The following is a 26987-nucleotide window of genomic DNA, read 5'->3' as shown; positions in this document are numbered from 1 at the left end:
GCACTTAATACATTGAGAGCACATAACAAGTATTTAATAAATAACTATGGCTATTATTACCTGACTGGGATGTATTTAGCTGCCTGGGGGGATAAAGGCAGCTCCAGAATTTCTGCTAGGAGGGACTCAAGAGCAGCAATTGCAATGGAAGGGGTAGGACATTGCTTTTACATTGATTCTATACTTCGTTGGAGAGAATGAGGAAGGATTTTGGGGAAATATAGAGGGACTAGAGTGCTCCTCCCATATTCCTTGTTCACTGCTCCTATCCCAGAGATATTCAGGGGATTTCTTGCACTTCCCCCCTTCCATCACAACAAATTAATCAGTCAACAAATATAGAACAGCTGCTGTCAAAGGATTAGACTCCTGAAAAGAATGAGAATGAGAGAAGGATGCTGTACTTTCTTGCCAAGTGTACAAACGCCCTGTGCTTACGCTAGATACCACTTCTCCCCTTATACTAACCCAGCAGAGAAATGCCATTTTGCACCCCAGCCCTGCTCCTCCTTGACTTCAGCCAATCTCCATTTCCAGGGTGCGTGTGGGTGGGTGGGTGGGGGGGCATGATCCGTGGTTTTATTGGTCACAGAGAGCAGAGTGGTCCCTCCTGAGCACAGGCTGGTTTCTAGCAGCTTGTCTGACCCCCAGGGGCGCCAGTCACACTCCTCTGTGACCTCTACTGAGGCCTGGAAGACAGTCAGACAGACGTCCATTCTCAGTACCAGGTCAGGTTGAGGATACACTGGGGCATGGAAAGCCTGTGCCAGTCTCTCTTGCTCCTGCCAGGACACACTCCCCTTCACGCAAGGACAGGCTTGACCTTGAGCTCTGGAGGCCCACTCTTTAGTTAGCTTGTGACCTTGTGCAGGTTATTTTTCTGTGCCTAGTTTTTCCCATACCAAGACTGACTCCAAGGACTATTACTAATCTGGAGGGTTTAGCACAGTACTTGGGCATAGTAAACTTTCAATAAAGATCAACTGTGATTACCTTGCCCCAAACCAAAATAGACAAATTTATTACCTCTAATTATATGGTGAAAAGACCCCAAGTTCCAGTTATAGTCTCAACACTGACACACTGAATAATCTTGGACAAGTTGCCTCTTCTCTCTGGATCAGTTTCCCCATTCACCACATGATTGACTTCAAAGTTTTAAAACCCAGTCAACATATACTGAGTTGCTACAATCTTACTTTCCCGCCGGAGCTCAAGGTTACAATTACTACCCAGTCGCTAAGCACACCCACAGGGTGGTGAGGGGCACTAAAAGTGGGAAGGCTTGTTTAGCTCTACTTTAGGGGTAAAAGGACGGTCATCAGATTCACAGGAAAATGTCATTTGGACAAGGTTCGAAGGATAATTCACTGGAGTTTGCCTGGTAAATACTGCCGAGGCTTTTATGTCCTTTTCCAATCTGAGCATTCGCAGGGATTGCGTTCTAAAAATAAGTCCACTACCTTTTTTATTGCTGAGGTCACTGATCGACGCAGCCAGTGGAGCCGCATAAAGCAGGTGATGCCACCTGGTCTCCATCGCGGGACCCTGATCGCCTTGAACCCACGCGCCGGGGGTCTGCTCCCCTGGGAGAGCAGGGGAAGGCGGTGCAGGGTGAAGCTGCTCTGGCCCGCCAGCGCCTTTTAGCCTAACTCAAACGGAGAAAGGAATGGCTAGGCCGGAGTGTGGCGGTGTTAGCCCGGCCTTTTAGAAGGGCACGCTTTAAACGGTACCCACAGCCGGGTGCCCGGTCCTGAGGGGCCGCGCCATCCCAGTTCTAGGGGCTCCCACTCTAGGAGGGTGAGTCTTGCAGGAAGTGAACTGATCCACCGAAGGCGAGCGCCAGTCACCAAAAAGCAGAGGCCCCGGGCAGCCGCAAACTAAGGGCATCTGGGTTACGGGCAAGGGGAGCAGGCCGCCTACACGCGGGGGGGCACGCCGGCGGCTCGGACACCCGCGCGTGCCCCCGCGCCCACGGGAGGAGGCGGAGAGGGGGCGGGGCCGGCGGCGCGGCCTCCCGTGAAGCCTCGCGCGGGGAAGGACCGGAACTCCGGGCGGGCGGCTTGTTGATAATATGGCGGCAGGAGCTGCCTGGGCATCTCGAGGAGGCGGTGGGGCCCACACCCGGAAGAAGGGTCTCTTTTCGGGCTAGTGCGGCGGCCGCTGCGGCCCCGGAAGTCCGGGCCGGTTGCTGAATGAGGGGAGCCGGGCCCTCCCCGCGACAGTCCCCCCGCGCCCTCCGCCCCGACCCGGGCCCCGCCATGTCCTTCTTCCGGCGGAAAGGTAGCAGAGGGGACCCCGGCGGGGAGTCTGGCCCGGCCTCTGGGGCGGCGGTGGGGATCACGGGCCTACGAGAGTTTCCTCCCGGGTGACGCCGCCTGCTTGCATCGCTCTGCTCTCGGACTCTGCAGGGAGGGAGAAAGGTGGCCTCGCGCGAGGTCGGAGGGGAATTGTCCCATGGTCCAAAGTGTTTGCCGAAATGTATACAAGTTAATTCCTGTCTACGTAAAAAATCGCTTTTGGGGTGTGTGTGTGTGTGTGTGTGTGTGTACGTGTGTACGTGTACACTATGGATCCAGAAAAAGGAAATTGCTTTAGTTCCTTGTTGCGGAAGTCTCTGACTTTTTAGAATATTGAGGGTTTTAGTTTAAAATCAACACGTGAAAATTATTTTCTTCAACTAGTGCTATTTTCCAGTTTCTGTTTTTTGAGGGGAAGGGGGGTTCTGCTTTTCCTAAAATAACATAACTTGCTGCTGAAAGTTCCCTAATGAAAAAGACTGTTGATGGCTTAGCAAGTTTACTATCTACTGGAATGCTAACTTTATAAACAAGCTATTTATATTTCTGATTTTCAATTTCAATAATAGCTGCCCAGTTTTTAAGTAGAGGCAGCTTGATTGTGTGTGTGTGTGTGTGTGTGTATTGGATTAGTGCATTTCATTAAAAAATACGTATCCAAAGTGAACAAGTGTCTTCTGGTATGATAGTGGTTCTTGTATCAGTTCTTGCTGCTTCAGAGAAAATGTACCAGACAGAAACTGGTTTTAGAAAAAGCACTAAACTAAATCAGGGACTTGGGTTTACATGACAGCTCTGCTAACTGTATAGAAAAGTACACCCACTTTGCTCTCTCTCCACTGAGAATTAGATGATTCCTAATGGCTACAGTCAACTCTGACTGTGAGTTAAAGAATTCCTTTTAAGTACATACAAACTTTGGTGAATGAATGAAACAATGCTGAAATGAAATGAATGAAACTGGTAAAGTGGTACAAGGAAGTAAGGTACCTTGGTGTAGTCAATAACTCTAATTTGACAGTTTTGAAGTGGTTAGGTGTTTTGTCTTTTTCTTTTAAATGGGGAAAAGAAAGCATCCTATGTATAATGAGACAAATTACATGTTGTGAATAGACTGTTGTCTCTATTCAACAAATACTTTTGAATGTCCTCTGTTTGCCAGGCACTGTGCTACATCCTTAGTACAGAAAACTGAACAAGACAAACTCCCTTCACCCATGGAGTATTGTCTGCTAGAGTAGACAGACAAGTCAATCTCAGTCTGGGCTCTTCTCTGTATTTACAAATTGAGTAAAGTGTTATGAATGAGATATCTTGACAGAAGAAACATTTAGGTTGAATGTTAGAGGCCTCAGCAGGTGACCTTGAAACTTAGAGCTGAGGGATCAGCAGGAGGTAATAACATGTAGAGGCCAGGGAAAAGCATTCTAGACATAGAAGAACATGTTCAAAGGTTGGGACACAAGAAAGAATTTGGTACCTTTCGAGAGAGAAAAGAAGGCCACGTGACTCAGGCTTAGAGAGGTAGATGAGGAGCAGATGATTCAGAGGTTTATAGGCTATCGCTAGGTTTTATTCCAAGTGCAGAGACAGTACTATTTTTAAATGTTTAAAGAGAAGTGATTTGATCTTTATGTTTTTAAAAGCTCATTCTAGATGTTTTTTGGAGACTAGGTGTGGCAAGAGTAGACGCTGGGGGTCCCATCCAGCTTTATTTAGGGATCCCATCCAGTCTTTAAATACCATTTAAAAAATACCACCTATATGCTGATGACTCCCAAATTCACATCTCCGGCTTGGATTGTCTCCCCTGAATCCAGACTGATATTTCTAATTGTTGGTCCACTTTATACCTGTACCTAGTAGATATCTAATAAATAGACGGTTACTAGATAGTTATACCTATTAATAGATATAATAGACTAGTAGATAAATTTTTAATTTATTTTATCTAAAACTTAACTCCTGATTTAGTTCTCCTAAACCTGTTCCTCAGTTTTTCTCATTTCAATAAATTGCATTTCTGGTCTTTTAATTGCTCAGGCTAAAACTTTAGTACATTCTTGAACCTCTCTTTCATTTCTACTCTGTATCTGCTCCATTAGCAAATCTGTTAGGTCTACCCCAGACATACCCAAATCCAGACACTTCTCACCATCCCTGACCTTAACACCCTGGTCTGTGCTGTCATCTCTATTTAGATTGGGTGCTTAAGGAAGTCCTCTCAGAGGATGTCATTCCAGTCTCAGCTTAAGTGTCAAGAGGAAGCTGGTTTTATGAAAATCAAGGAGAGCATTATTTTGCTATAGCCTTAAATTTGGTTTCTCTTATTTCATCCTTGATCCCTATGGTATATTTTCAAAATACCTTTGTTCAGATTCCTCTCATGGCTTCTTATGCATGGCCCTCCATAATCTAGGTCTCATTTCCTCTCTATGTTCATCACTTCCTCTCCTCCATCACTCGTCTATTTCTGTTGCCCTCCTTATTAAGTGTGTTCCCACTTCAGTGCCTTTGCGCTTGTTCTCTTTTCCTGGAAACCTATTCCAACACATCCCCACCTATTTTGCTTCATCTCTTTTAGGTTTTTGATCATTTGGCATCTTAGTGAAGCTTTCTTTGACCATCCTACTTAAGACTGCAGTCCCTGGCCCCTGCACTCCCATCCCCTGGCCCCACATTTTTGTTATTTGTAGCATTTACCATCATCTGCTTTACTGTATATTTTATTAGTATGGAAGCCGACTTTTGTTCATGGTTGTATCTACGTTTAGGTCAGAGATATAATTAGGAATTAAGTAAATATTTGTTGAATAAATGAATAAAAATAAGAGAAATATCAGCTAGTAATAAGTGCTGTGTAGGGAATTTAAACAGTGATGTGGGAGCAGATCACTAGATTACAATTTGTGTCCAGTGGATGGCTTGTCTGAGAAGATGGTATTTAACTGAGACTGAATAAGAAGAGAGAGCCAGCATTGTAAAGATAGAGGAACTGCATTCTAGCCAGAGAACTGATAGTACAAATAAATGTGCTGAGGCAGAAATGAGCTCCGTGTATTCAAGGAACAGAAAGAAGGCTGGAACTTACTGAGAGAAATGGGGGATGGGATAGCATGACTTGAATAAGCGATTAGAGGGAAGAAAAACTGGGAAAGCTTTAGGCTTAGAGCTTGGGGAATCAGGAATTCTCTTTCGGCAGTTGGGAGTTTGCGATAACTCTTAGACATCCATGTGGATATGTCAAGGAGGCAGTTGAATGTGTAAGTCTGTAGTTCTGGAAGGAGGTCAGAACTTGAGACCTGGATCTGGATTTAGAAATACTTTGCGTAAATGATGATTAAAGACATGGGACTAGATGAGATCACCTAGGGAGTACATATATGAATTAGGTTGAAAGGCTAAGCTACCATAAAAAGAGACACTAAACTGTAATGATTTAAATAAGATTTCTCCTGTGTAAGAGAGAAATGTGTGTTTTGCTTCCTGGTCATTCAGGGATCATTTTCCTCCCATCTTGTTATTCCTCTTTCCCTTAGGTTATGGTCTGTTATATGAAAGCCAGGTCATAGCCTCTTCTGTCTGTCCTCAGTCCACTGACCCATGGTATGGGAAAAAAAAGTATGAAGGAAAGAGAAGCTTTGGCCACAAAGTGGCATATGCCATTGCTATTCACATTCTGTTGGTGAGAGCCTTGTCATATGGTCATAACTAATTGCAAAGCCTTCTGGGAAATGTAGAGTAGCTAGTCCAGTTATGTGCCAGGCTACAGCAAATAAGGGGAGAATGAGTTCAGTGGCTAGGTAGCATTTTCTGCCATACTATAGATAAGAAGGGAGCCTAGGAGAGAGCTCTGAGGTCAATTCAGCCTTTAGAAGTTAAGCTGAGGAACATGAGCCATTGGCAAAGGAGAATTGAAAATAAAATGTCACTGATACAGGAGTGCAATGTTATGGAAGTTAAAAGAAGATAATATTTCAAAAAGGATAGAGTATTGTATTGAATGTCACCTGCAAGGTCAAGATAAATAGAAATAGCGACTCAATTTGATAATGTGGAAGTAACTGACGACTTTTATTATAAGAGTAGTGTCAGTGGAATGAACTGAGGGGAGAATGTGAAGTGAAAATAGAGTAACTAAAAACACCTTTTATAAGAAACTTTGCAGTGACAAGTAACAAAAAGAGGGCAACAGCTGGAAGGGGCTATTTGGTTAAGGTGTGGTTTGTTTTGTTTTTTAAAATAAAAGATGCTAGAGCATGTTTTTATATTGATTGGAATGATCTAGAGAGAGAGAAAATGATACAGAAGAAAGAGAACTCCTGTTGCAGGAGTGAGGTTCTTGAGAAGACCCGTGGAGTTGGGATTTGACTGTACCAAAATTGGTTAGGACACACTGCTGCTGGAAATGTCAGTTGGTACAGCTACTTGTATAAAGTTTAAAAACCTCAAATAATGCTATATATTGTTCATATATACATAAATATGTTAAATATGTGATGGAAACAATAAACATTCAATGCATACAATTGTTTCTCTAGGGAAAGGGGTAATGAAAACGGAGATATTTCAGTTGCACCTACAGTGTTTCATTTCTTTCAAAAATTTTTCTGAAGCAAATATGACAATGTTAAGATTTGGCAACCCTGAATGTTCCTCATATTAAGGTCTGGTCTTTACGTTTTGAATGTTTCATAATAAAAAGAAATATACAAACAAGAAAAAGCGTAGTACTACAAAATAAGGTAGCAGAAATAAACCTAAATAGATCAATAATCACAATAAGTGTAAATAGACTAAAATATGGCTAAAAATCTAGTAAAAGTCCATATAGCTAAAAGATAAAGACTCAGGTTGGATGATTAACCAGAATCCATCCGTAAGCTATTTGCCAGTGACACAACTGAAACATAAGGAATAAAGACATTGAAAATAAATGGGTAGATATACCAGGCAGATGTTAACCAGAAGAAAGCTTGTGTGGCACATGAAATACTTTAAAGCATAAAACGTTATTAGGGCAAAAAGGTCACTGTTTTTTGTTTTTTTTTGTATTATGATAAAATGATAAAATGAACAGGGTACTAGGAAGATAAAATTCTGAACTAATTTGCACCTAATATCAGTCTCAAAAAATATAAAGCAAAATACACAGAATTACCAGGAGAAATCCGCAAGTTCAAAGTCAGAGTTTTAAGAATACTCTGTTTTAGAAATAAGAATCAGTAATCACAATAAACGGAAATGGATTAACCCAGACAGTAAAAAGATGGGGATCTTCAGATTGGATCCCTGCTAAGTACCTCTTAAATATAGAAAAGATAGTGGGAAGGTTAAAAGAAAAAGATGGAAAATATATCAGAGATATACACACATACAAACAAAAAGAAAGCTAATGTGGTCTATAGTAGTGCATACACACACACAAAAAAAACAAGAAAAAGTTAAGCTTTGTGAGGGAAAGGGAACAAAGGAGTCATTATTTTCAGGTAATATGATTGAATACATAAAAAATTCAAGAAAATTTACACATATACCATTAGAACTCATGAAAGAGTTTGGCTAGGTTTTTAAAAACATGCATTTATATATAAGTATTTAAAACTTAATTGTATCCTTGTGTGCCAATTAAAACAAAAGATGTGAAATCTTTATGGAATTTACAAAACATAATTGGACATAAAAGGAGACCCAAATAAATGGGGAGGTATACTATATTCATAGATAAAAAGATTCAATACCAGAAAGTTGGGAACTCTCCCAAATTAATCATTAAATCAATGCTGTTTAAAAAGAAATTCTCATGGAGGGTTAGGATCAGGACAAGTTGATCCTATAGTTAATATGGAAGGTATTTTTGAAAAAGAGTAAGGTAGAGGACTTGGCCTTGCCAGAGGCTTATTATATAGTTAAGTAATTAAGACAGTAGACTTGAATGCTCAGAAACAGATTAGGTAAGTATGGGAACTTGGTATATAAAGAGTTCTTATTCACTTGGGAAAGTTTGGACTAATCAATGAGTGATGCTTGTTATTCCTCTGGCCAAAAAAATAAATAAATAATAATTAATTAGAATTTCCTACCTCCTATCATATACATTCAGGGTTCAACAAACGTTTTATGTAAAAGGCCACATAGTAAATATTTTAGGCTCTGCAAGCCATGTGGTTTCTGTGTCACTCTCTATTCTTGTAGCCATTGACAGCATGTAAACAAATGGACATGACTGTGCTAAAATAAAACTTTATTTATAAAAAACTGGTGGTGGAATGGATTTGGCCCATGAGTTGTAGCTGATACCAGAAATACATTCCTGGTAGATAAGAGCGAACATTTGAAAAAGCAAAATTTGAAACCATACAGAAGAAAATATAGGGGGAAAATTTGATTTGGGGGTAGGAAAGCATATTTTAAAAATAAGACATAGGAAAATACAATCCTCATGATGTAAATTTGACTACATTAAAATTAAAAACTTTCATACAATGAAACATGCCTAAGGTATTTGCAACATAAACAACAAAGGGTTAGTATCCAGAATATGTACGGAATTTCTATAATTAATAAGTAAGAGACAAAGAACGTGAATAGGCAGTCCATAAAAGAGAACACCTAATAGCCAATAAACATGAAAGGATATCATGCCAAAGGAAAGCAAGAAAATGAATTAAAAATGCCATCAAATACCATTTGAAACTATTAAGTTGGCAAAAATTTAAAATACCAAGGATGAGAATATGAAGCATGGTGTTAGTAGTGTAAATTGATACAGCTACTTTCATTAAAAAATGCACATAGTTTCTTACCTACCAGTTCCATTCCTATGTACTTATCCTAGAGAAAGTCTTACCCTTACATAGGAAGACATGTGCTAGAATGTTCAGCACATCAATGTTTGTGATAGTGGAAACTAGAAAATAAAACCTAAATGTTAATTAACGGGGAAATGGATAAAATAGATTTATTTAAAGGAATTAAGCAGCTAAATTTCACTAGAGCTACGTGAAAACTAGAATTGTATCAATATAGACAAATGTTGAATTATTGAATGAAGACAAATGTCACGTTTGTATAGAAAAATGCAGGCATACCTCAGAGATATAGTGGGTCAGGTTCCAGACCACCACAATAAAGCGAATATCATAATAAAGCAAGTGACACGAATTTTTTGGTTTCCCTGTGCATGTAAGTTATGTTTACACTATACAGTAGTCTATGATATGTGCAATAGCATTATATCTAAAAAAACAGTGTACATATCTTAATTTAAAAATACTTTATTGCTAAAAAAAATGGTATCTTATCATCTGAGTGAGTCAATCTTTTTGAGGGTGGAGAGTCTTTCCTTCATGATGATGGCTGCTGAAGGTTGAGGTGGCAATTTCTTAATATATGACAACAGTGAAGTTTGCCACATCAATTGACTCTTCTTTTCATGAACAATTTCTCAGTAGCATGCAGTGCTGTTTGATAGAATTTTACCTACAGTAAAACTTCTTTAAAAATGGAGTCAATCCTCTCAAACCCTGCTGCTGCTATATCAACTGAGTTTATGTAATGTTTTAAGTCCTTTGTTGTCATTTCAGCAGTCTTCACAACATCTTTACCAAGGGTAGATTCCATCTCAAGAAACCACTATTTTTGCTCATCCATAAGCAGCAAGTCCTGATTTGTTAAAATTTTATCATGAGATTGCCTCAATTGAGTCACATCTTCAGGCTCCACTTCTAGTTCTCTTGCTGTTTCCAACATATCTACTGTTACTTCCTCCACTGAAGTCTTGAACCCCTCAAAGTCATCCATGAGGGTTGGAATCAACTTCTTCCAAACTACTGTTAATGTTGATATTTTGACCTCTTCCCATGAATCGAATCACAAATGTTCTTAATGGCATGTGAAATGGTCAATCATTTCCAGAGGTTTTCAATATACTTTGCCTACATCATCAGTGAAATCACTACCCGTGGCAGCTATAGCCTTACGAAATGTATTTCTTAAATAATAAGACTTGAAAGTTCAAACTACCCCTTGATCCATGGGCTACAGAATGGATGTTGTATTAGGCATGAAAACAACATTAATCTCGTACATCTCCATCAGAGCTCTTGGGTGACCAAGTACATTGTCACTGAGCAGTAATATTTTGAAAGGACTCTTTCTAAACAATAGATCTCAACAGTGGGCTTAAAAAAATCAGTAAACCATGTTGTAAACAGATGTGCTTTCATCCAGGCTTTGTTCCATTTATAGAACACAGGAAAGTCGATTTAGCATAATTCTTAAGGACCCTAGGATTTTTGGAATGATAAATGAGCATTGGCGTCAACTTAAAGTTACCAGCTGCATTAGCCCCTAACAAGAGAGTCATCCTGTCCTTTGAAGCTTTGAAGCCAGGCACTAGATCTCCTGGATAACTTGCTGCAGCTTCTCCATCAGCACTTGCTGCTTCACTTGGACTTTTATGTTATGGAGACGCCTTCTTTCCTTAAACATCATGAACCAACCTCTGCTAGCTTCCAACTTTTCTTCTGCAGCTTCCTCACTTCCCTCAGGAGAGTATCTGGTACAGACTACCGCGTTTCCCCGAAAATAAGACCTAGCCAGACCATCAGCTCTAATGCGTCTTTTGGAGCAAAAATTAATATAAGACCCGGTCTTTATAACATAATCAATATAATATAATATAAGATAACATAATATAATGTAATATATACCGGGTCTTATATTAATTTTTGCTCCAAAAGACGCATTAGAGCTGATGGTCCGGCTAGGTCTTATTTTCGGGGAAACGCGGTAGTCACTCAAACATGTGTTGATGGATTGATTTATTGGATATGATGAGAGCTAGTTATTTCCTGCTACTAGCCTTTCAGCTACTCTCAGTCTTCATAGAATTGAAGAGAGTAGGGCCTTGTTCTGGATTAGGCTGTGGCTTAAAGGAATGTTGTGGCTGGTTTGATCTTCAGACTACTAAAACTTTCTCCATGTCAGCAATAAAACTTTTATTTTCTTATCACTCGTGTTCATTGGAGTAGCACTTTTAATTCCCTTCAAGAACTTTTCCTTTGCCTTCACAACTTGGCTTACTGTTTGGCACAAGAGACCTAGTTTTCAGCCTGTCTTGACTTTCAACACACCTTCCTTACTAAGCTTAACCATATTTAGCTTTGGATTTAAAATGAGAGACCTGCAACTCTTCCTTTTTCTTGAACACTTAGAGACCATTGTAGGGTTGTTATTTGACCTAATTTCAATGTTGTTGGAGTAGGGAGCCCTGAGGAGAGAGAGAGAGAGATGGGAGTGAGTGGTCGGGGGAGCAGTCAGAACATACAGTGTTTATCAAGTTCATCATCTTACATGGGAGCTATTCATGGCGTCCAAAAATAATTACTATAGTAACATCAAAGATCACTAATCACCACAGCAAATATATTAACGAAAACGTTTGAAATATTACTAGAATTACCAAAATGTGACACAGACACAAAGTGAGTAAAAGCTTTTGGAAAAAGGCTGCCTATCGACTTGGCTGGGTGCAGGGTCACCACAGATCTTCAATTTGTAAAAAAAAAAAAAAAGTGCATTCTCTGCAAAGTGCAATAAAGCACAGTGCAATTAAATGAATATGCCTGTGTCATTTATGTAATTTTTAAAGATATGCAGAATAATACCATGTTTTACTTTTTTTAGTACGTTCATATTCAGTAAGAGCCTAAAACATTCATGGTAGTAAACACATCTAATTTAGAGTAGTATTTGTCTCTGAGAAGGGAAGAAGAGCACTGGGATCAGGTAGTGTACAATATTTAGGGGGAAAAGGCAAAATGCCAATATTTGGTAAAGTTGGGTTGTGTGTATACTTTTATGTTTGAAATATTGAATAGGTGGTCCGATTGGTAAGATGAGAATGCATCGAGTGTGGCAAAGTGGAACTGTGAAGGTATTTTGGTGGTAGAATCCGTTGATCTTAGAAGTGGTCTGGGTGTGGGAGGTAAGGAAGAGACAGTGTTATGGGTAACTCCCAGATTTTTGGCCTGAGAAACTAGGGTGTCATTCATGAGAGATCACAATCTAGTAGAAACAGGTTTGGGAAAAGATAGTATGTTTCACTTTGGACAAATAGAATTATGGAAGTTTTCAGGTAGGTGGTTATCTGAATTTAAGATCAAAAAGTATTTAGTCTAGAGATAAATTTAGCAGTTGTTGCATAGCTATGGTATTGAAAGCCTTAAGATTGGATGAGATTATCCAGGAAATATATATTTATATATAGTGAAAAGAAAAGGGATCCAAATCCTTTCCCAGAGAAACTCCCCAGTGGGCAAAGGAAAAGTCAGTCAGTAAGGGAATAAACTAAAGAGTAGCTAAAAAACCCGGAGAATAGAGTGTCGTGGAAGCCAAGACAAATTCATGTTTCAAGCAGAAGATGTAGTCTGTTGGCGGATGCTGCTGAGAGGGCTGCAAAAACCCTGTCACCTACCACATTTCCTTCTTTTATCTTCCTGACAGCAGTGATTAGTGCCTGGAATGACCTTACTGATTTTTGTCCGTATTTGTCTCCACATGCGTGCATATTGACTTCTTGAAGGCAGGACTATCTTTTCTGAGCCAGGGGAATATCTGATACATCATACTAGGCACTCAAATTTGCGTTGATGGATTGATTGATTTATCAGAAAATATGAGAGCTAGTTATTTCCTGCTACTAGCCTTTAATGTTTGAGAACACAAGTAGAAATGGTCACATTTGGGATTTCTTATTTTGATAGGCTTTTCATGATGAGGTTAAAGAAAATTTAATGTTGAAAAACAAAAAAAGTAAAGAGGGTTAAAAATAGTCTTATGTTAGATCCTGTAGCAGTTCACACTTGGCTTATCCTGCCATGCACCTTCCTTTCTTGGATATTATATTGTTAGCGTCCCTGCAGTGGAATTTCTACTGTTTTGTGTAATGGAGGAGAGATTGTATAATTTTTTAGGAGGCAAGTTGTTAAATCTTGAGTATTAGAAGTTTAGAATGTTAGTTTAGAATGTTTGTATTTGATGCTGTGACGGTTGCCATATATAAGAAATAAGATATGATAAACAGAATTCTTTTTCTTCAGGATGCATCTTGCAGTGGGTGGCACCAGCTAATAATATTAGTTTAGTTAACATCCTAAATTTACTGTGTGCTAGTTACTCCTCTAAGCCTTTTACAAGTATTTATTTTTTCATCCACAACCCTCTAAGGTAGGTATTATTATTATTGACCTAATTTTATAAATCAAGGAAATTGAGACCCAAAGGAATGAAGTAACTTGTTAGGATCACATGGCTAATAAGTGACAGAGCTAGAATTTGAACCCAGGTGTCCTGACATTGTTTCTCCATAAGCACACTCAGTGCTCTTGACTGAATGCTGTTCAGACGTCACTTCTTAGAGGAACTTCTGATGACTGCCTACCCTGGCCCCTCCCCCACCAGGCAGTTAGTCCATTGCATAGAACTTTGAATACTCACCTGTTAGAATAAAGCTTGTCTAATTTTTACAATGTATCTTTCTGATTAAAAGTTGGCCATGACGCTCTTTTATCTTCTAGTGAAAGGCAGAGAACAAGAGAAGATCTCAGATGTCAAGTCCATTAAAGGTGAGTTCAGCAACATTCCATTGTATTAAAAAGTAATGTGCTTCGCATTTATGAGCTCTGTAATCCTGTTATCTTCTTTCTTTTGCCATTAATCACTTCTGCCTTCCTTTAGAATTATTTATGATTGTGACTTATTTCCCTGTTTAACTTATACACTCTTCAACACCTAGCTTATATAATAGGCTTTTGCTAAGCATTTGCTGGCTGTCCTAGTAATTACAGTGAACCAGTGCTCTCCCTATTAATCACACATTTGATTGTTCCCCAAAAAGTGGTTAGTTGACTTTATTTTAAAACAACAAAGGTAAAAAGTACTTTTAGCTGAGCAGTCTGACAGCTGAATGAAAGTAGTGTCACTTGTAAGGCTTGGTTTTCTGTTGTTTATCCAGAAGTATGGATGATTACAGTTTTCACGTTAATACTTTGGATGAATGGCCTTAACTTAAAATTTATTCAGAGTACTTTATTGGAATCAATATATTGTCTTTATTTATAAGACATGCTTAGATTATAATCTCTGTTGTAATTTTCACTGATTTCATTTTGTCAATGTACAAAGATTGGAATGGGAAAATTATAATGGAAATTATTTCCATAGCCATTACTTATAAATTTCATAAATGTAATTTATTTACATGAAATCTATTACTACTTATTTAGATTTTTATTTCAAATGTTTGTATGTTGTATAACTAGCATTGAGTATTAACTTTTTATCTTCAAATTGCTAGAGAGAGACTAATTGTAACTTGTTAAGAGCTTTGTAAGATTATTTTCTGCTTATTTCTGATCATTTAAAGCCAGCTGGATTCCATGTTAGTTCATAGTGCCTTCTTTAGGCAAAATTTGAGTGGCACTGATAAAGGCTAAAAACCCTTAGCAAGCAGAGGCTTGGGAAGACTAGATCTGATTATAGAAGAAATAAGGGACTTTTGATGCCTCACGCACACCAGTCTTCTACACTAACAGTATGACCTTGGAAAGTCATTAACTTTCTTCAGATTCTCCATTTGTAGAATGAGAAGATTGGCCTATCTAACTTCTAAATTTGTACCAGCCTAAAATAATTCCATGCTTGTACTCTATGACAATAAATAATCCATACTTGGCACTCACTCACTGACTTAATTGAAAACATTGTTTGAAGATAGCTTCATTGCATAGCTCTCCCAACTCTTGTTGAATGTCTGATAAATACAGGTAGATACCTAGAAAACAGGTATGGACATTCACGTTCTTATCTGCTTTGGTCTATAAACCTATCTCCAGGGGTAATAGATTGAATTACGGTACTATGTATTCTTTATAAGAAATATTGCCAACTATTACTCAGATTCTGTCTGGAAACTATTTACTAAGATTGAGAGCACTTCTCTGTTGACTGCTCAATAAAATAAGTGGTATTAGTAGGTTCAAGTTTAGTTATCTGAGAGTGTCTTGAGGGTGTGGAATGCTAAGTGACCTGTATCATTTCCATTCTTCTTGCTACAGCAATGTACTAAACCAAAACTTCTTCAAAAATGTAATAAGAGTCTTTGATGTTTGTGTGGAATAAATAGGATAGGTAGAATTTTAATTAAGCTGTACTGACAAGTTTCATAGGGTTACTTTGACAATACTGTAGCATTGAGTTGACTATTTCCTATTAACACATTGGTAACTCTTTATTCTGAAGTCAAAAGGATGATATATTTCTTCAGGTAACTAAAGAAAATGTATTTTGTGAATTTTTAAGAGTGCTTTATGTTTAAGAAGCTTGAACTTTGATTAAAATGTTTTTTGTTAGATGGAAGAAATTTTGTTACTCAATTAAAAAGTAAAATAAGTATTCTGAAGAGTATTTTTCTAAAGTTTTCCCCCTTAAGCTTTTATTCTGCAATTTTAGTTTAGTTCCTTGGGAAAGCAAGGATTAAGGAATTGAAAAGGGTCCATATTTCAGAATGTTTCCTGCCTTTGGATCTGCCTATCTTCAATAGAACTTCTCAAAGAAAGATCTCTCTTTTAAGTTCCATTTTTGGCATAGTATTTTGAGAGTTATAAATAATAATAGGGCATTTCTTTCCACTTTTCTGCTGCTTGATTAATTTACCTTTCCCTTAAATCTTTTTTGTTGAGTGTGCCTACTTAAGAGACTTACTTAAGGTGTTACAAAACTTAATTTTAAAATTCTCTTAAAGCCCTCTTTTGAGACAGTTTTAGATTATCAAATTTTGTTTAATTTTTACCAATTTTTTGAAAAATTATAGCCTCAATATCCGTACATTCCCCACAAAAAAGCACTAAAAATCATGCCTTGCTGGAGGCCGCAGGACCAAGTCATGTTGCAATTAATGCCATTTCTGCCAACATGGACTCCTTTTCAAGTAGCAGGACAGCAACACTTAAGAAGCAGCCAAGCCACATGGAGGCCGCTCATTTTGGTGACTTGGGTAAGTGACAGTCCTTTTTGTTAACTCACAGTAGGTGGAAGGAGTTGAATATAATATGTGAAACTTCTGCCAGAGAATACTGAACTGTATAATTGGAAGGGGCTTTGAAAAAATGTATGTAAATTAAAATAACAGGTATAAGTGTAATGTATGACACCAGGTTGTGTTCCTATAAGTACCAAATATAAAACATGCCCAGTAGGAAAATCAGCCATTTCCAGAAGACGAAATACATTTGGCCATTAATGTATGAAGAGGATGCCTTTTTTCACTCATACTCTCAGGGAAATGCAAGTTAAAATAATGAGTTAATGTTTCCGCAGCACATAAGCAAATATTTAAAGTTTGATAATCTGAATGTTAATGTAGATGCAGAGAAACAGCCACTCCTTTTTAGTGAAGTGTAAATTGGTGAAGATTTTTTAGAAAGCAGTTTGGAAGTATTTATCAAAATATATAAGATAGGGGCGGCTGGGTAGCTCAGTTGGTTAGAGCATGAGCTCTGAACAACAGGGTTGCCAGTTCAATTCCCGCATGGGCCAGTGAGCTGTGCCCTCCACAACTAGATTAAGGACAACGACCTGGAGCTGATGGGCCCTGGAGAAGCACACTGTTCCCCAATATTCCCCAATAAAAATTAAAAAAAAAAAAAATATATATATATATATATATATTTTCCTATGAGAAATATATATATATTTTCCTATATCTCCTATGAGATATATATATATAATATATATGAGATATAGGTAAATATATAGCCCTCAGATTCACTCACATATATGTATAAAGATGTACCGTATTTCCCCGAAAATAAGACCTAACCGGAAAATAAGCCCTAGCATGATTTTTCAGGATGACATCCCCTGAACATAAGCCCTAATGCGTCTTTTGGAGCAAAAATTAATATAAGCCCTGGTCTTGTTTTTGGGGAAACACGGTATATACAAGTATGTATAAGGCTATTCATTGCAGTATTGTTTGTGATAAGAAAAAATTAGGAACAACATATAGATACCCATTAACAGAAAAGTAGTCAAATTGTGATATACCCTTACTATAGAAGACTGTGTAACCATTTAAAAGTTTGAAGAAGACATGGAGAAATGTCTAAGATAAAAAGTGAAAAAAGAAGGTGACAGAGTAGGAGGATCCCTGTTGTGTTATAATAACCACCACCCCTCTGCCCCCAAAGAAAAATGCTGGAGATTTCTTAAAATTGCATGTGAATCTATTATCTCAAAATTAAAAGTTTAATTTAAAAAATTGGAAGTCTTTCGGCGGATCAGGATGTCCTGAAGTTCATGAAACTGATGTCTACAGAAATGGACTAGTTAACATTGACAATAAGATAGTCAGCAAGAATGATGACATTTGAAGTCCTTCAAAAGAAAAGTTTTCACTATCAAAGGATTAAGAAAAGCGCTTTTGAAAAATTGAAGCCATCAGTTAATTTCATGAAAATGAACCTCTTTTTGTCATCCTGTGAAAGTAAAACATTTTTTGATTTTTTGTTTATTCTAGTAGCTATGGTTATAATTATGACTTAAATTTAGTTAAATGTAAAATAAACTTATTTTTATTGTTTTAAGTTTAATTTTTCAAGATAAAAATCCCAGAGCTTCTCTTTAAATAATGCTGAGTTCCTAACCTCTTTCTAGCTATATCCACATATCCACAATTGTTCCTTAGCATAAGTTCCTTAAAAGTAGAGTTACTGGGTTGAAAATCATGCAGATTGCTAAAGTTTGCTGTCACTAAATTCTCCAAAAATGTTTTGCCGGTTTACTTTCTCGTCACCAATGGGTGAGAGTATTTCCTGTTTCGCTGTGCTTGTTAGTTTTGAAAAAATATCTTCCAATTTGACAGGCAAAATGTTACTTTGTATTAATTTGTTTTTCTGGGATTTTTATCGAAGTTGAATATTTTTCATGTTTTTATTGGCTTTTTTCTTTCTTTGGGACTTGTATCAAGATTTTTAAAAAGATTTTACATGGTCTGAATTGCCATTAAAAGAAATATAAGAATTATTTGAGTAACAGAGCTTTTTAAGAATTTAAATATTTTGGATAGTTGTTTCTTTGCTTGTTTAGAACCAAAACCATAGTATGTCTAGTTCTTTATTCATTTAAATTGCTAGGAGGTAAACTTTACTTAGTAACTCTGATACCAGTGATGCTACGGTGACTGACTAATCTGTTAATCTTAAACTATTTGTTACGGACTACTAATTGTTTTGCTTCTTTTAGGAAGATCATGTCTGGGCTACCAGACTCAAGAGACCAAATCAAGTCTTTCAAAAACCCTGGAACAGGTCTTGCATGACACTGTTGTCCTCCCTTATTTCATTCAATTCATGGAACTTCGGAGAATGGAGCATTTGGTTAAATTTTGGTTAGAAGCTGAAAGTTTTTACTCTACAACTTGGTCCCGAATAAGAGCACACAGTCTGAACACAGTGAAGCAAAGCTCATTGGCTGAGCCTGTCTCTCCATCAAAAAAGCAAGAAACTACAGCATCTTTTGTAACTGAGTCTCTTGACAAGAGATTAGAGGATTCTAGCTCAGTCCAATTGCTTATGACTCAACCAGAAGGAATTGACCTGAATAATAGAACTAGCAACACTCAGAATCACTTGCTGCTTTCCCAGGAATGTGACAGTGCCCATTCTCTTCATCTGGAAATGGCCAGAAGAGGAACTCTTCAAGTTTCCATGGAAACCCAAGAATCCTCCTCCAGACTTACAGTAGCCAGTAGAAATAGCCCCTCTTCTCCACTAAAGGAATTATCAGGAAAGCTAATGAAAAGTAAGTATGTGATTTCCTTCTCTCTCTCTTTATCATGCTTTTTTTTTTTTTTTTTTTTTAAATCAGTTTACGAAGTGGAACTTGAGGAATAAAAGAATTGGAATAATTTTTTCTCCGCTTGCAAGTTTGGGAGGGTTTGTAGAGTACCCTGGAGTAGGATTAGTGTATGAAAAAGGAACAGAATGGTTATCTGTAGTGATTGGATCCTCTAAGAAGAATGTTAGCAGAATTAACAAATGAAGAGGGGTCAACTGCCATCCTGTTTTTTTCTTTACAGATTTTGAAATCAAACCATTATCCAGATAGGCTTAATCCATTCTGTCTCTCTTAATTTAATTACAATTTTTATTACTGTACTTTGCAGGTAAATTTATTTGTTAATTGCCAATAGGTGACATTTATTGAGTTCTGTGACAAATGCTATACTTAGATTTCATTTACTAGTTACAAGTAGAATTTCATTTAATAGTTAAGTAACTTCCCCTAGATGATACAATAAGTGGGGAGCTAGAATTACAGCCCAGGCATTTCTACAACAGCACCTTCCTCTTTTTATTCTCTATTAGTTTGGAAATTACACAGCCTTATTTTTCAATCATCAGCTCCTGGGATTCTGATTAGATAGCCTCCATGTTTTTCTTCGCTTTCATCTTATCTGTTCTTTGTTTCTTAAAGGGGTAGGTGACTTCCTTCTTGGATTTAAAAAAATTTTTTATATTGGGGAACAGTGTGTTTTTCCAAGACGCATCAGCTCCTTGTCAAATCGTTGTTTTCAGTCTAGTTGTGGAGGGCGCAGCTCACTGGCCCATGTGGGAATCAAACCAGCAACCTTGGTGTTATGATCCTTCTTGAATTTTGTTAGCTTTTTTCTTTGTTTTTTTCTGTTAAGACATTATTATTATTATTATTATTATTATTATTATTTAGCACAGTTTAAGGTTCACAGCAAAATTGTGGGGAAGGTACAGATTTCCCACATACCCCCTGCCCCCACACACGCATGGCTTCTCCTATTATGAACATCCCCCACCAGAGTGGATATTTGTTACATTTGATGAACCTACATCGTAATCACCCAAGGTCCACTGTTTACATTATGGTTTACTCTTGATGTTGTACATTCTATAGATTTGAATACATGAATAATAATATGCATCCGTCATTATGATATCATACAGAGTATTTTCAGTGCCCTAAAAACCCTTTGTGCTCTGCCTGTTCATCTCTTTCTACCCCCCATTTCCTGGCAACCACTATCTTTTCACTGTCTACATAGTTTTGCCATTTTCAGAACATCATATAGTTGAAATCATATAGTATGTAGCCTTTTCCGATTGGTTGTGAGTTCTTCAGCTCCATCTTCTAGTACTCTCTAAAAATGGGTCTAATCTTCTGTTGAGTCAATATTTTTAACATGTTTTTATCTTAAAGTTACTCAACTTTTGGGCCGGCCGGGTGGCTCAGGTGGTTGGGCCACCAGCTCCTAACGCCAAGGTTGGATTCCCACATGGGCCACTGAGCTGCGCCCTCTACAGCTAAGATTGTGAACAGCAGCTCTCCCTGGAGCTGGGCTGCTGTGAGCAGCCAGAGGTTGGCGTGAGCTGCCATGAGATGCCGCGGGCTACCATGTGCTGCCAGGAGCGGCTGGTGGTCAGCATGAGTGGCTGGCAGCCAGCGTGAGTGGCCAGCAGCCGGGGAGAGCTGCCTTGAGCTGCTGTTGAGCGGCTGACCCACGACTGGCGACCGACTGCCTCAGCCGGTCGCCAGCTGTGGGGGCAGAGGATATGGGGGGTGGGGAGCGGGAGCACAAGGCTCGTAATACCAGCATGGGCCGGGGAGCTGTGTACACAACTAGACTGAGAAACAATGGCTTGAACCGGAGTGGGGTGGGGGTAAGTGGAAGACAGGGAAAAAAAAAGTTCCTGAACTTTTAATTTCTAGAAATTCTTTTTTTTCCTTCAAATTTGCCTGGTCATTTTTTAGTTTATTGTTTCTTTATCCCTTCATCCACTTTTGAGCTCATTTTTTAATTTTTAAAAATTTATTAAACATATTCATTATCTGATAATTAACAATATCTACAGTTTTTGTGGATCTGACTCACTCTTTCTTTCTTTCTTCAGATCCACACTCTTTGTAACTTGTGATTTTAGTGGTACTTAACCATGGACATATTCTTTGGGATATTTATGTGGGAATTTTTTGAGGACTGGTTAAATTGTGTTATTCTAATAGAGTATATTTGTATTTGTTTTTGCCATACACCTGGGGCCAGCTTCACTACCCTCCTGGGTCCACTTAAAACTAAATTTTTGTCTTGGGTTTTTCAGGCCCTAAATTTTTAAGCCCTTAGGCATCATTTTGGTTCTAATCTACCCTGTTTGGGCCCTGGGCAATTGCCCTTGAAACTGCAAACTCTGAGTCTCTTGGAGTTGGTTTTTCTCCTGTGAATGACCTCTCTGTCTTGCACCTTTGCCCATCTTGATTTGCACTGGCTTCTACAGGTCCACAGTTCCTTATCTGCAATTCAGAAATCCAGAAAACGTTGGCTATCTCAAGTTATTTTTAAAATGAACAAAACTTGAACTGGTATGAACTTCTTGCAGAAATATGAACATATTTGATTATGGTGTATTCTCCCACATGCTGCTGGTGTATTGGTCCTGTATCCTAGGTAAATGTAGTGCATTACTTCTATAAAAAAAAAAAAAACACCCAAATTCTGAATTCTAAAATATTACGGACCCCAAAAATTTCAGATAAGGGAGCTGCCTGTACTTGTTTTTGCTTATCAATATTTTCCTTACTATTCCCTAAGCTCTGATACACTTTTTAAAAGCATTTTGGGAGAATCAGTACTGGGAAGAGTTTCTTTGAGCATCTAGTCTGGCCTGTTTCTGGAATTGGAAGTCTAAAGTCTATTTCTTTAATTGTAACATGCTTTATCATTTTGGGGAACTGTTTTTGTTTTGGTGTTAATTTATTTCAATAAAAAAATAGAAATAGTAGTGGAGTTATTAAAAGAGTACTGTGTGTTTCTTTTTCATTATTTTAAAAATATATATGCAGTAAACTTGACCTTTTTGATGTATACCTGTATGAATTTTAACATGCATGGATTCCTACAACTGTCATCATAAACAGGGTAAAGAACAGTTTTATCACCTTTGTAGTTAAACTGCACTCTGTCCCAACACGTGGCAATCACTGATCTATTCTCCGTCTCTCTAGTTTTGCCTTTTCTGGAGTGCCATATGAGTGAATTATATAGTATGTAGCTTTTGAGACTGGTTTCTTTTACTTAGCATAATGGCTTTGAAGTTCATCCATGTTGTTGTCTCTATCAATAGTTCATTGTTTTTTATTGGTAAGTAGTATTCCATTGGATGGATGCACTATCCATTCACCTGTTGAAGGATATTTGGGTTGTTTCCAGCTGTTGATGATTATGAATGAATGATTATGAATCACCCTGATGGTCATGAAAGCTGCTATAAACAGTTGTGTACAGGCTTTTGTGCAGACAAAAGTTTTTATTTCTCTAGGGCAAATACCCCCGTAGGTTTGCTGGATTATGTGTTGAGTGTGTATTTAAATATCTAAGAAGCTTCCAGACTGTTTTGTAAAGTGACTGTACCATTTTGCGTTCCCACAAGAATATATGAGCATTCTCTTTGCTTCGTTTCTGTGTCAGCACTTGGTATAATCTGCTTTCTGTTTATTTGGGTTCTTTAAAGCCATTCTAATAGATGTGTAGTGGTATCTCATTGTGGTTCTACTTTGCATTTCCCTAATGGCTAATGATATTCAATGTTTCTTCATGTGCATATTTGCCATCTGTATATCTTCATTGGTGAATTGTTCACATCTTTCCCCATATTTTATTGGATTGTCTGTTTTTTTTTATTGTTGAATTTCAAGAGTATATGTATGTTTTGGCTATAAGACCTTTATTGGCTATGTGATTTGCAAATGTTTTCTCCTAGTGTATAGCTTGACTTTTCATTCTCTTAACAGTGTTTTCCGCAGAGCAAAAGGACATTTTTTTTTTTTAATTGGGGAAGGGGAACAGGACTTTATTGGGGAACAGTGTGTACTTCCAGGACTTTTCCCAAGTCAAGTTGCTGTCCTTTCAGTCTTAGTTGTGGAGGGCGCAGCTCAGCTCCAGGTCCGGTTGCTGTTGTTAGTTGCAGGGGGCTCAGCCCACCATGCCCTGTGGGAGTTGAACCAGCAGCCTTCGGAGTTAGGAGCACGGAACTGCAACCGCCTGAGCCACCAGGCCAGCCCGCAAAAGGACTTTTTTGATTAAGTCCAGTTTATCAACATTTGTCTTTTATGGATTGTGCTTTTGGAGTCATACCTAAGAGCTCCTGCCTCCTCAGAAGTCATGAAGATTTTCTCCTGTGTTTTCTTATGAAAGTATTAAATGTTTTATACTTTGCGTTTAGATATGTATCTGTTTTGAGTTAATATTGTGTAAGGTGTGAGGGTTAGGTCAAGTTTTTTGTTTTGTTTTTTATTTTTGCACGTTGATACCTAATTGTTCCAGCACCATTAATTGAAAAGACTACTCTTACTACATTGAATTGCCTTTGTACCTTGGCCGTATTTGTGTAGGTCTGTTTTTTGGACTCTGTTCTGTTCCATTGATGTGTCTATTCCTTTACCAATACCATACTGTGTATCACCAATACCATACTGTGTTGATTACTGTAGCTTCATAGTAAGTCTTAAAATTGGATAGTATGAGTCCTCCAAGTATGTTCTTTCTTTTTCAAAATTGTTTTTGTCTGTTCTAGTTTCTCTTTTCATATGACTTTTAGAATAATCTTGTCTGTATCTATAAGAAACCCTGTTTCAATTTTTATTGCAATTACATTAAACCTATAGGTCAGTTTGAGGAGAATTTACATCTTAACTGTATTGAGTCTTATAATCTATGGACAAGGTATGCCTCTTCATTTACTTAGGTCTTTGCTTTCTTTCATCAGCATTGTATAGTTTTCAGCATACAGATCCATCACATGTTTTGTTAGACTTATATCTATTTTTTTTTGGTGCTATCATGAACAGTATTTTAAAACTTTTTTGTTTCTAAAATATATTTGTTTTTAATACTAATATATAGAAATATGATTTTTATATGTTGATCTTTATTTTATGACTTACTAAACTCACTACTCCTAGGAGCTTTTTTTGTAGATTGCTTGGGATTTTCTACATAGACATTCATATTATCTGTGAACAGGGGCAGTGGTATGTCTTCCTTTCCAATCTGTATTCTTTTTCTTTTCTTGCCTTATTGCACCAGCTGGGACTTCTTGTACCAGGAGTGGTAAGAACACAGTCACCATTAAGTATGAGGTTAGAGATGGGGTTAGTTTACTGAGAGTTGTTGTTTGAATCATGAATGATGTTGAATTTTGTCAAATATTTTTTCTGTGTCATTTGATGTAGCCATTTGTTGAATTTCCTTTGTTTTTTTTTTTTTTTGTCTGTTAATATAACATTGATTGATTTTTTTTTTTTTTAATATTGAATAAGCTTGCATTTTCAGGATAAGACCCAGTTGGTTGTGGTATATTCTTTTTATGTTGCTGGATTTGTTTTCCTAAGCATTTTTATTTCTATGCTTATGGATATTGGTCTGTAGTTTTTTTATATTGCCTTTGTCTGGTTTTAATATCAATGTGATGCTGGCAGCCCCATAAAATGAGTTGGGAAGTTTCCTACCTCTTCTGTTTTCTGGAAGAGATCATGTAGAATTGGTGTTATTTCTTCTTTAAATGTTTGGTAGAATTTGCAAGGGCCTAGAGTTTTATTTTTAAGAATGTTTTAAACTATGAATTCAGTTTCTTTAATGGTAATAGGACTGTTCAGATTATCTATTTTTTTCTTTGGGTGAATTTTAGTAGTTTAAGGTTTCAAAGAATTGTTAATTTCATCAAGTTTTTGAATATATGAGCATGTAATTATCTACCATTCCCTTAATATCTTTTTAATCTTGGGTTTGTAGTGGTATTTCTCTTTCATTCCTCATGTTGGTAATTGTGTCTTCTTTTTTTTTCTTAGTATATATAGGTATTCATCTTTTTCGAAGAATCAGCTTTTGATTTAATTGATTTCTATCTGTTGTTTTTCTGTTGTCAATTTCATACTTTGTTATTTCAGCATCTGTGCCATCTTGATTGTCTTTTCCCTTGTGAGATAATGGGATTTTCTAGTCTTTGTATGGCAATTAATTTTGGGTTATATCCTGGACAGTTTGACTTATATGATTCTGGGTCACGTTTAAATCCTGTCAAAAATGTTGAAATTTTTGCTTTAGCAATCAAATGACCTAGTGAGGTTCAGGCTACAAGTTCCATCCAGCATTCTGTAGGTTGTGGTTCCAGAGTCAGTTCTGTTTTGGATCTTACCTGCATATATGCTTCCCAGTGTCCAGTCTGGGTCCTGGCAGGTGGACAGGTCATAGTTGAGTTCTCAAACCCTTGGAGAATGATCCTACAGTCAGGTTCATGCATGCTCAGCCACTAGTAACGCACACAACTTTATAAGCTTTCATGAAATTCCTGTTTTCTGTGATCTGATACTTTCTGATTTCTAGGGACCCTGCCTTCTTGATTGTTTGGCCAGAAAGCCAGAGCTTTAGTTTCCTCACACTTTAGCACACTTCCCATAATGATGTCAGCTTCTTTGACCAACTGGCAAGAGGATAAAGGATAAAAGAAATAGGGATTTTCCCCTTCCTATTGGGAACTGCAGTGTTTTTGTCAAAGAAGAGGGTTTTTGGAGCTTTTGGAGTCTGTCTGGGTGCTGCTGCCATTGCCACTAGGGCTGATCTGGTATTGCTTGGGAGCGGAGACTGGAGTGAAAGGGAAAAACAAAGGCCCAGGGGATTTCCCCCACTCCATACGAGCCCCCCTTCTTGCTCCTTAGATCAGAAATAGAGGGCTTCTCTGGAGCTTTTTCATCGTGCATCTGGTGTATAGTTTCAACTTTTGAGTGCAGGCTAGGAGATACTAGAGAAACAAAGAGTGGGAAACTTGCCTGCATTATGGCGGTACTTCAAGTTCTTGTTTCCTTTTTCCATCTGCCTGCTACCATTTATATTTTCAGGTTCTTGGATACATTTATCCAGTGTTTTTAGTTGCATTCTGTGGGAGAAATGGAGTGGAGTATGCTTGTTTAAAGTTGACCTATCCCTCAGTATTTCAAGTCAAATCAAAGGATAATTCTTTCTATATGGATTTGCCTTTTTCCTCTTAAAAATCAAATACATGTTTAACACTTGCTTCTGGGTGGTTTCTATCATAATTATTTTCATTATATTAAAACCTTGAGCTACAGAAGGTGGCCATATAGTAACACCTTATATTTGTATTTATAACTTTTCTGGAGCCTAGAAATTCCTATTCTTCTACTAGTTCCAGCTCCTGTTTTTCAGAAATAGTAGAAAGTCTCTTTCTTGAATAAATCTTTTTGTATTTCACTCAGATGGCCTAGGGTTTTCTGAATATATCCTTGTCACTCTTTTACCAATGAAGGGATTTGTAATGACCTACTGCTTTTGAAACTAAAGGTCAATATTAAGAATTCAAAAGCAGTGTGTGATTTCGTCTGAGTAACATCTTTAGGATATACTGATGTTTTATACTTCATTTAAATGGCTACTAAGTTTGGTTTCAGGGTATTTATGCATAGAGGTAGGGGTTAACAAAATAATTTCTTCTGACCTGACTTTGATGAATGTATTAATTTTGCATTTTGCTAATACATTCTCCTGAATAGCCACTTAGCTGGCTGACTAATGCATGTTCC

The 26987-nt window shown here is 37.7% G+C and overlaps 1 protein-coding gene across 1 annotated transcript in view; it reads left to right on the top strand.

The window, feature by feature from the left end:
* The first annotated feature begins 2024 nt into the window (after nucleotides 1–2024).
* Nucleotides 2025–26987, top strand: part of AKAP10 (A-kinase anchoring protein 10) — a 76829-nt gene continuing 51866 nt past the window's right edge. Inside the window, exons 1-4 of the mRNA XM_033090049.1 lie at nucleotides 2025–2283; nucleotides 13883–13930; nucleotides 16177–16359; nucleotides 18609–19166. Coding sequence (XP_032945940.1) covers nucleotides 2196–2283; nucleotides 13883–13930; nucleotides 16177–16359; nucleotides 18609–19166 — 877 coding nt within the window. The 5' untranslated portion in view covers nucleotides 2025–2195. The remainder of the gene's footprint in view (nucleotides 2284–13882; nucleotides 13931–16176; nucleotides 16360–18608; nucleotides 19167–26987) is intronic.

This window comes from Rhinolophus ferrumequinum, chromosome 21 (assembly GCF_004115265.2).
Source record: "Rhinolophus ferrumequinum isolate MPI-CBG mRhiFer1 chromosome 21, mRhiFer1_v1.p, whole genome shotgun sequence".
Taxonomy (NCBI): domain Eukaryota; kingdom Metazoa; phylum Chordata; class Mammalia; order Chiroptera; family Rhinolophidae; genus Rhinolophus; species Rhinolophus ferrumequinum.
The sequence above is the reverse complement of the archived record's forward strand: the minus strand, read 5'-3'. Positions and strand labels throughout refer to the sequence as shown.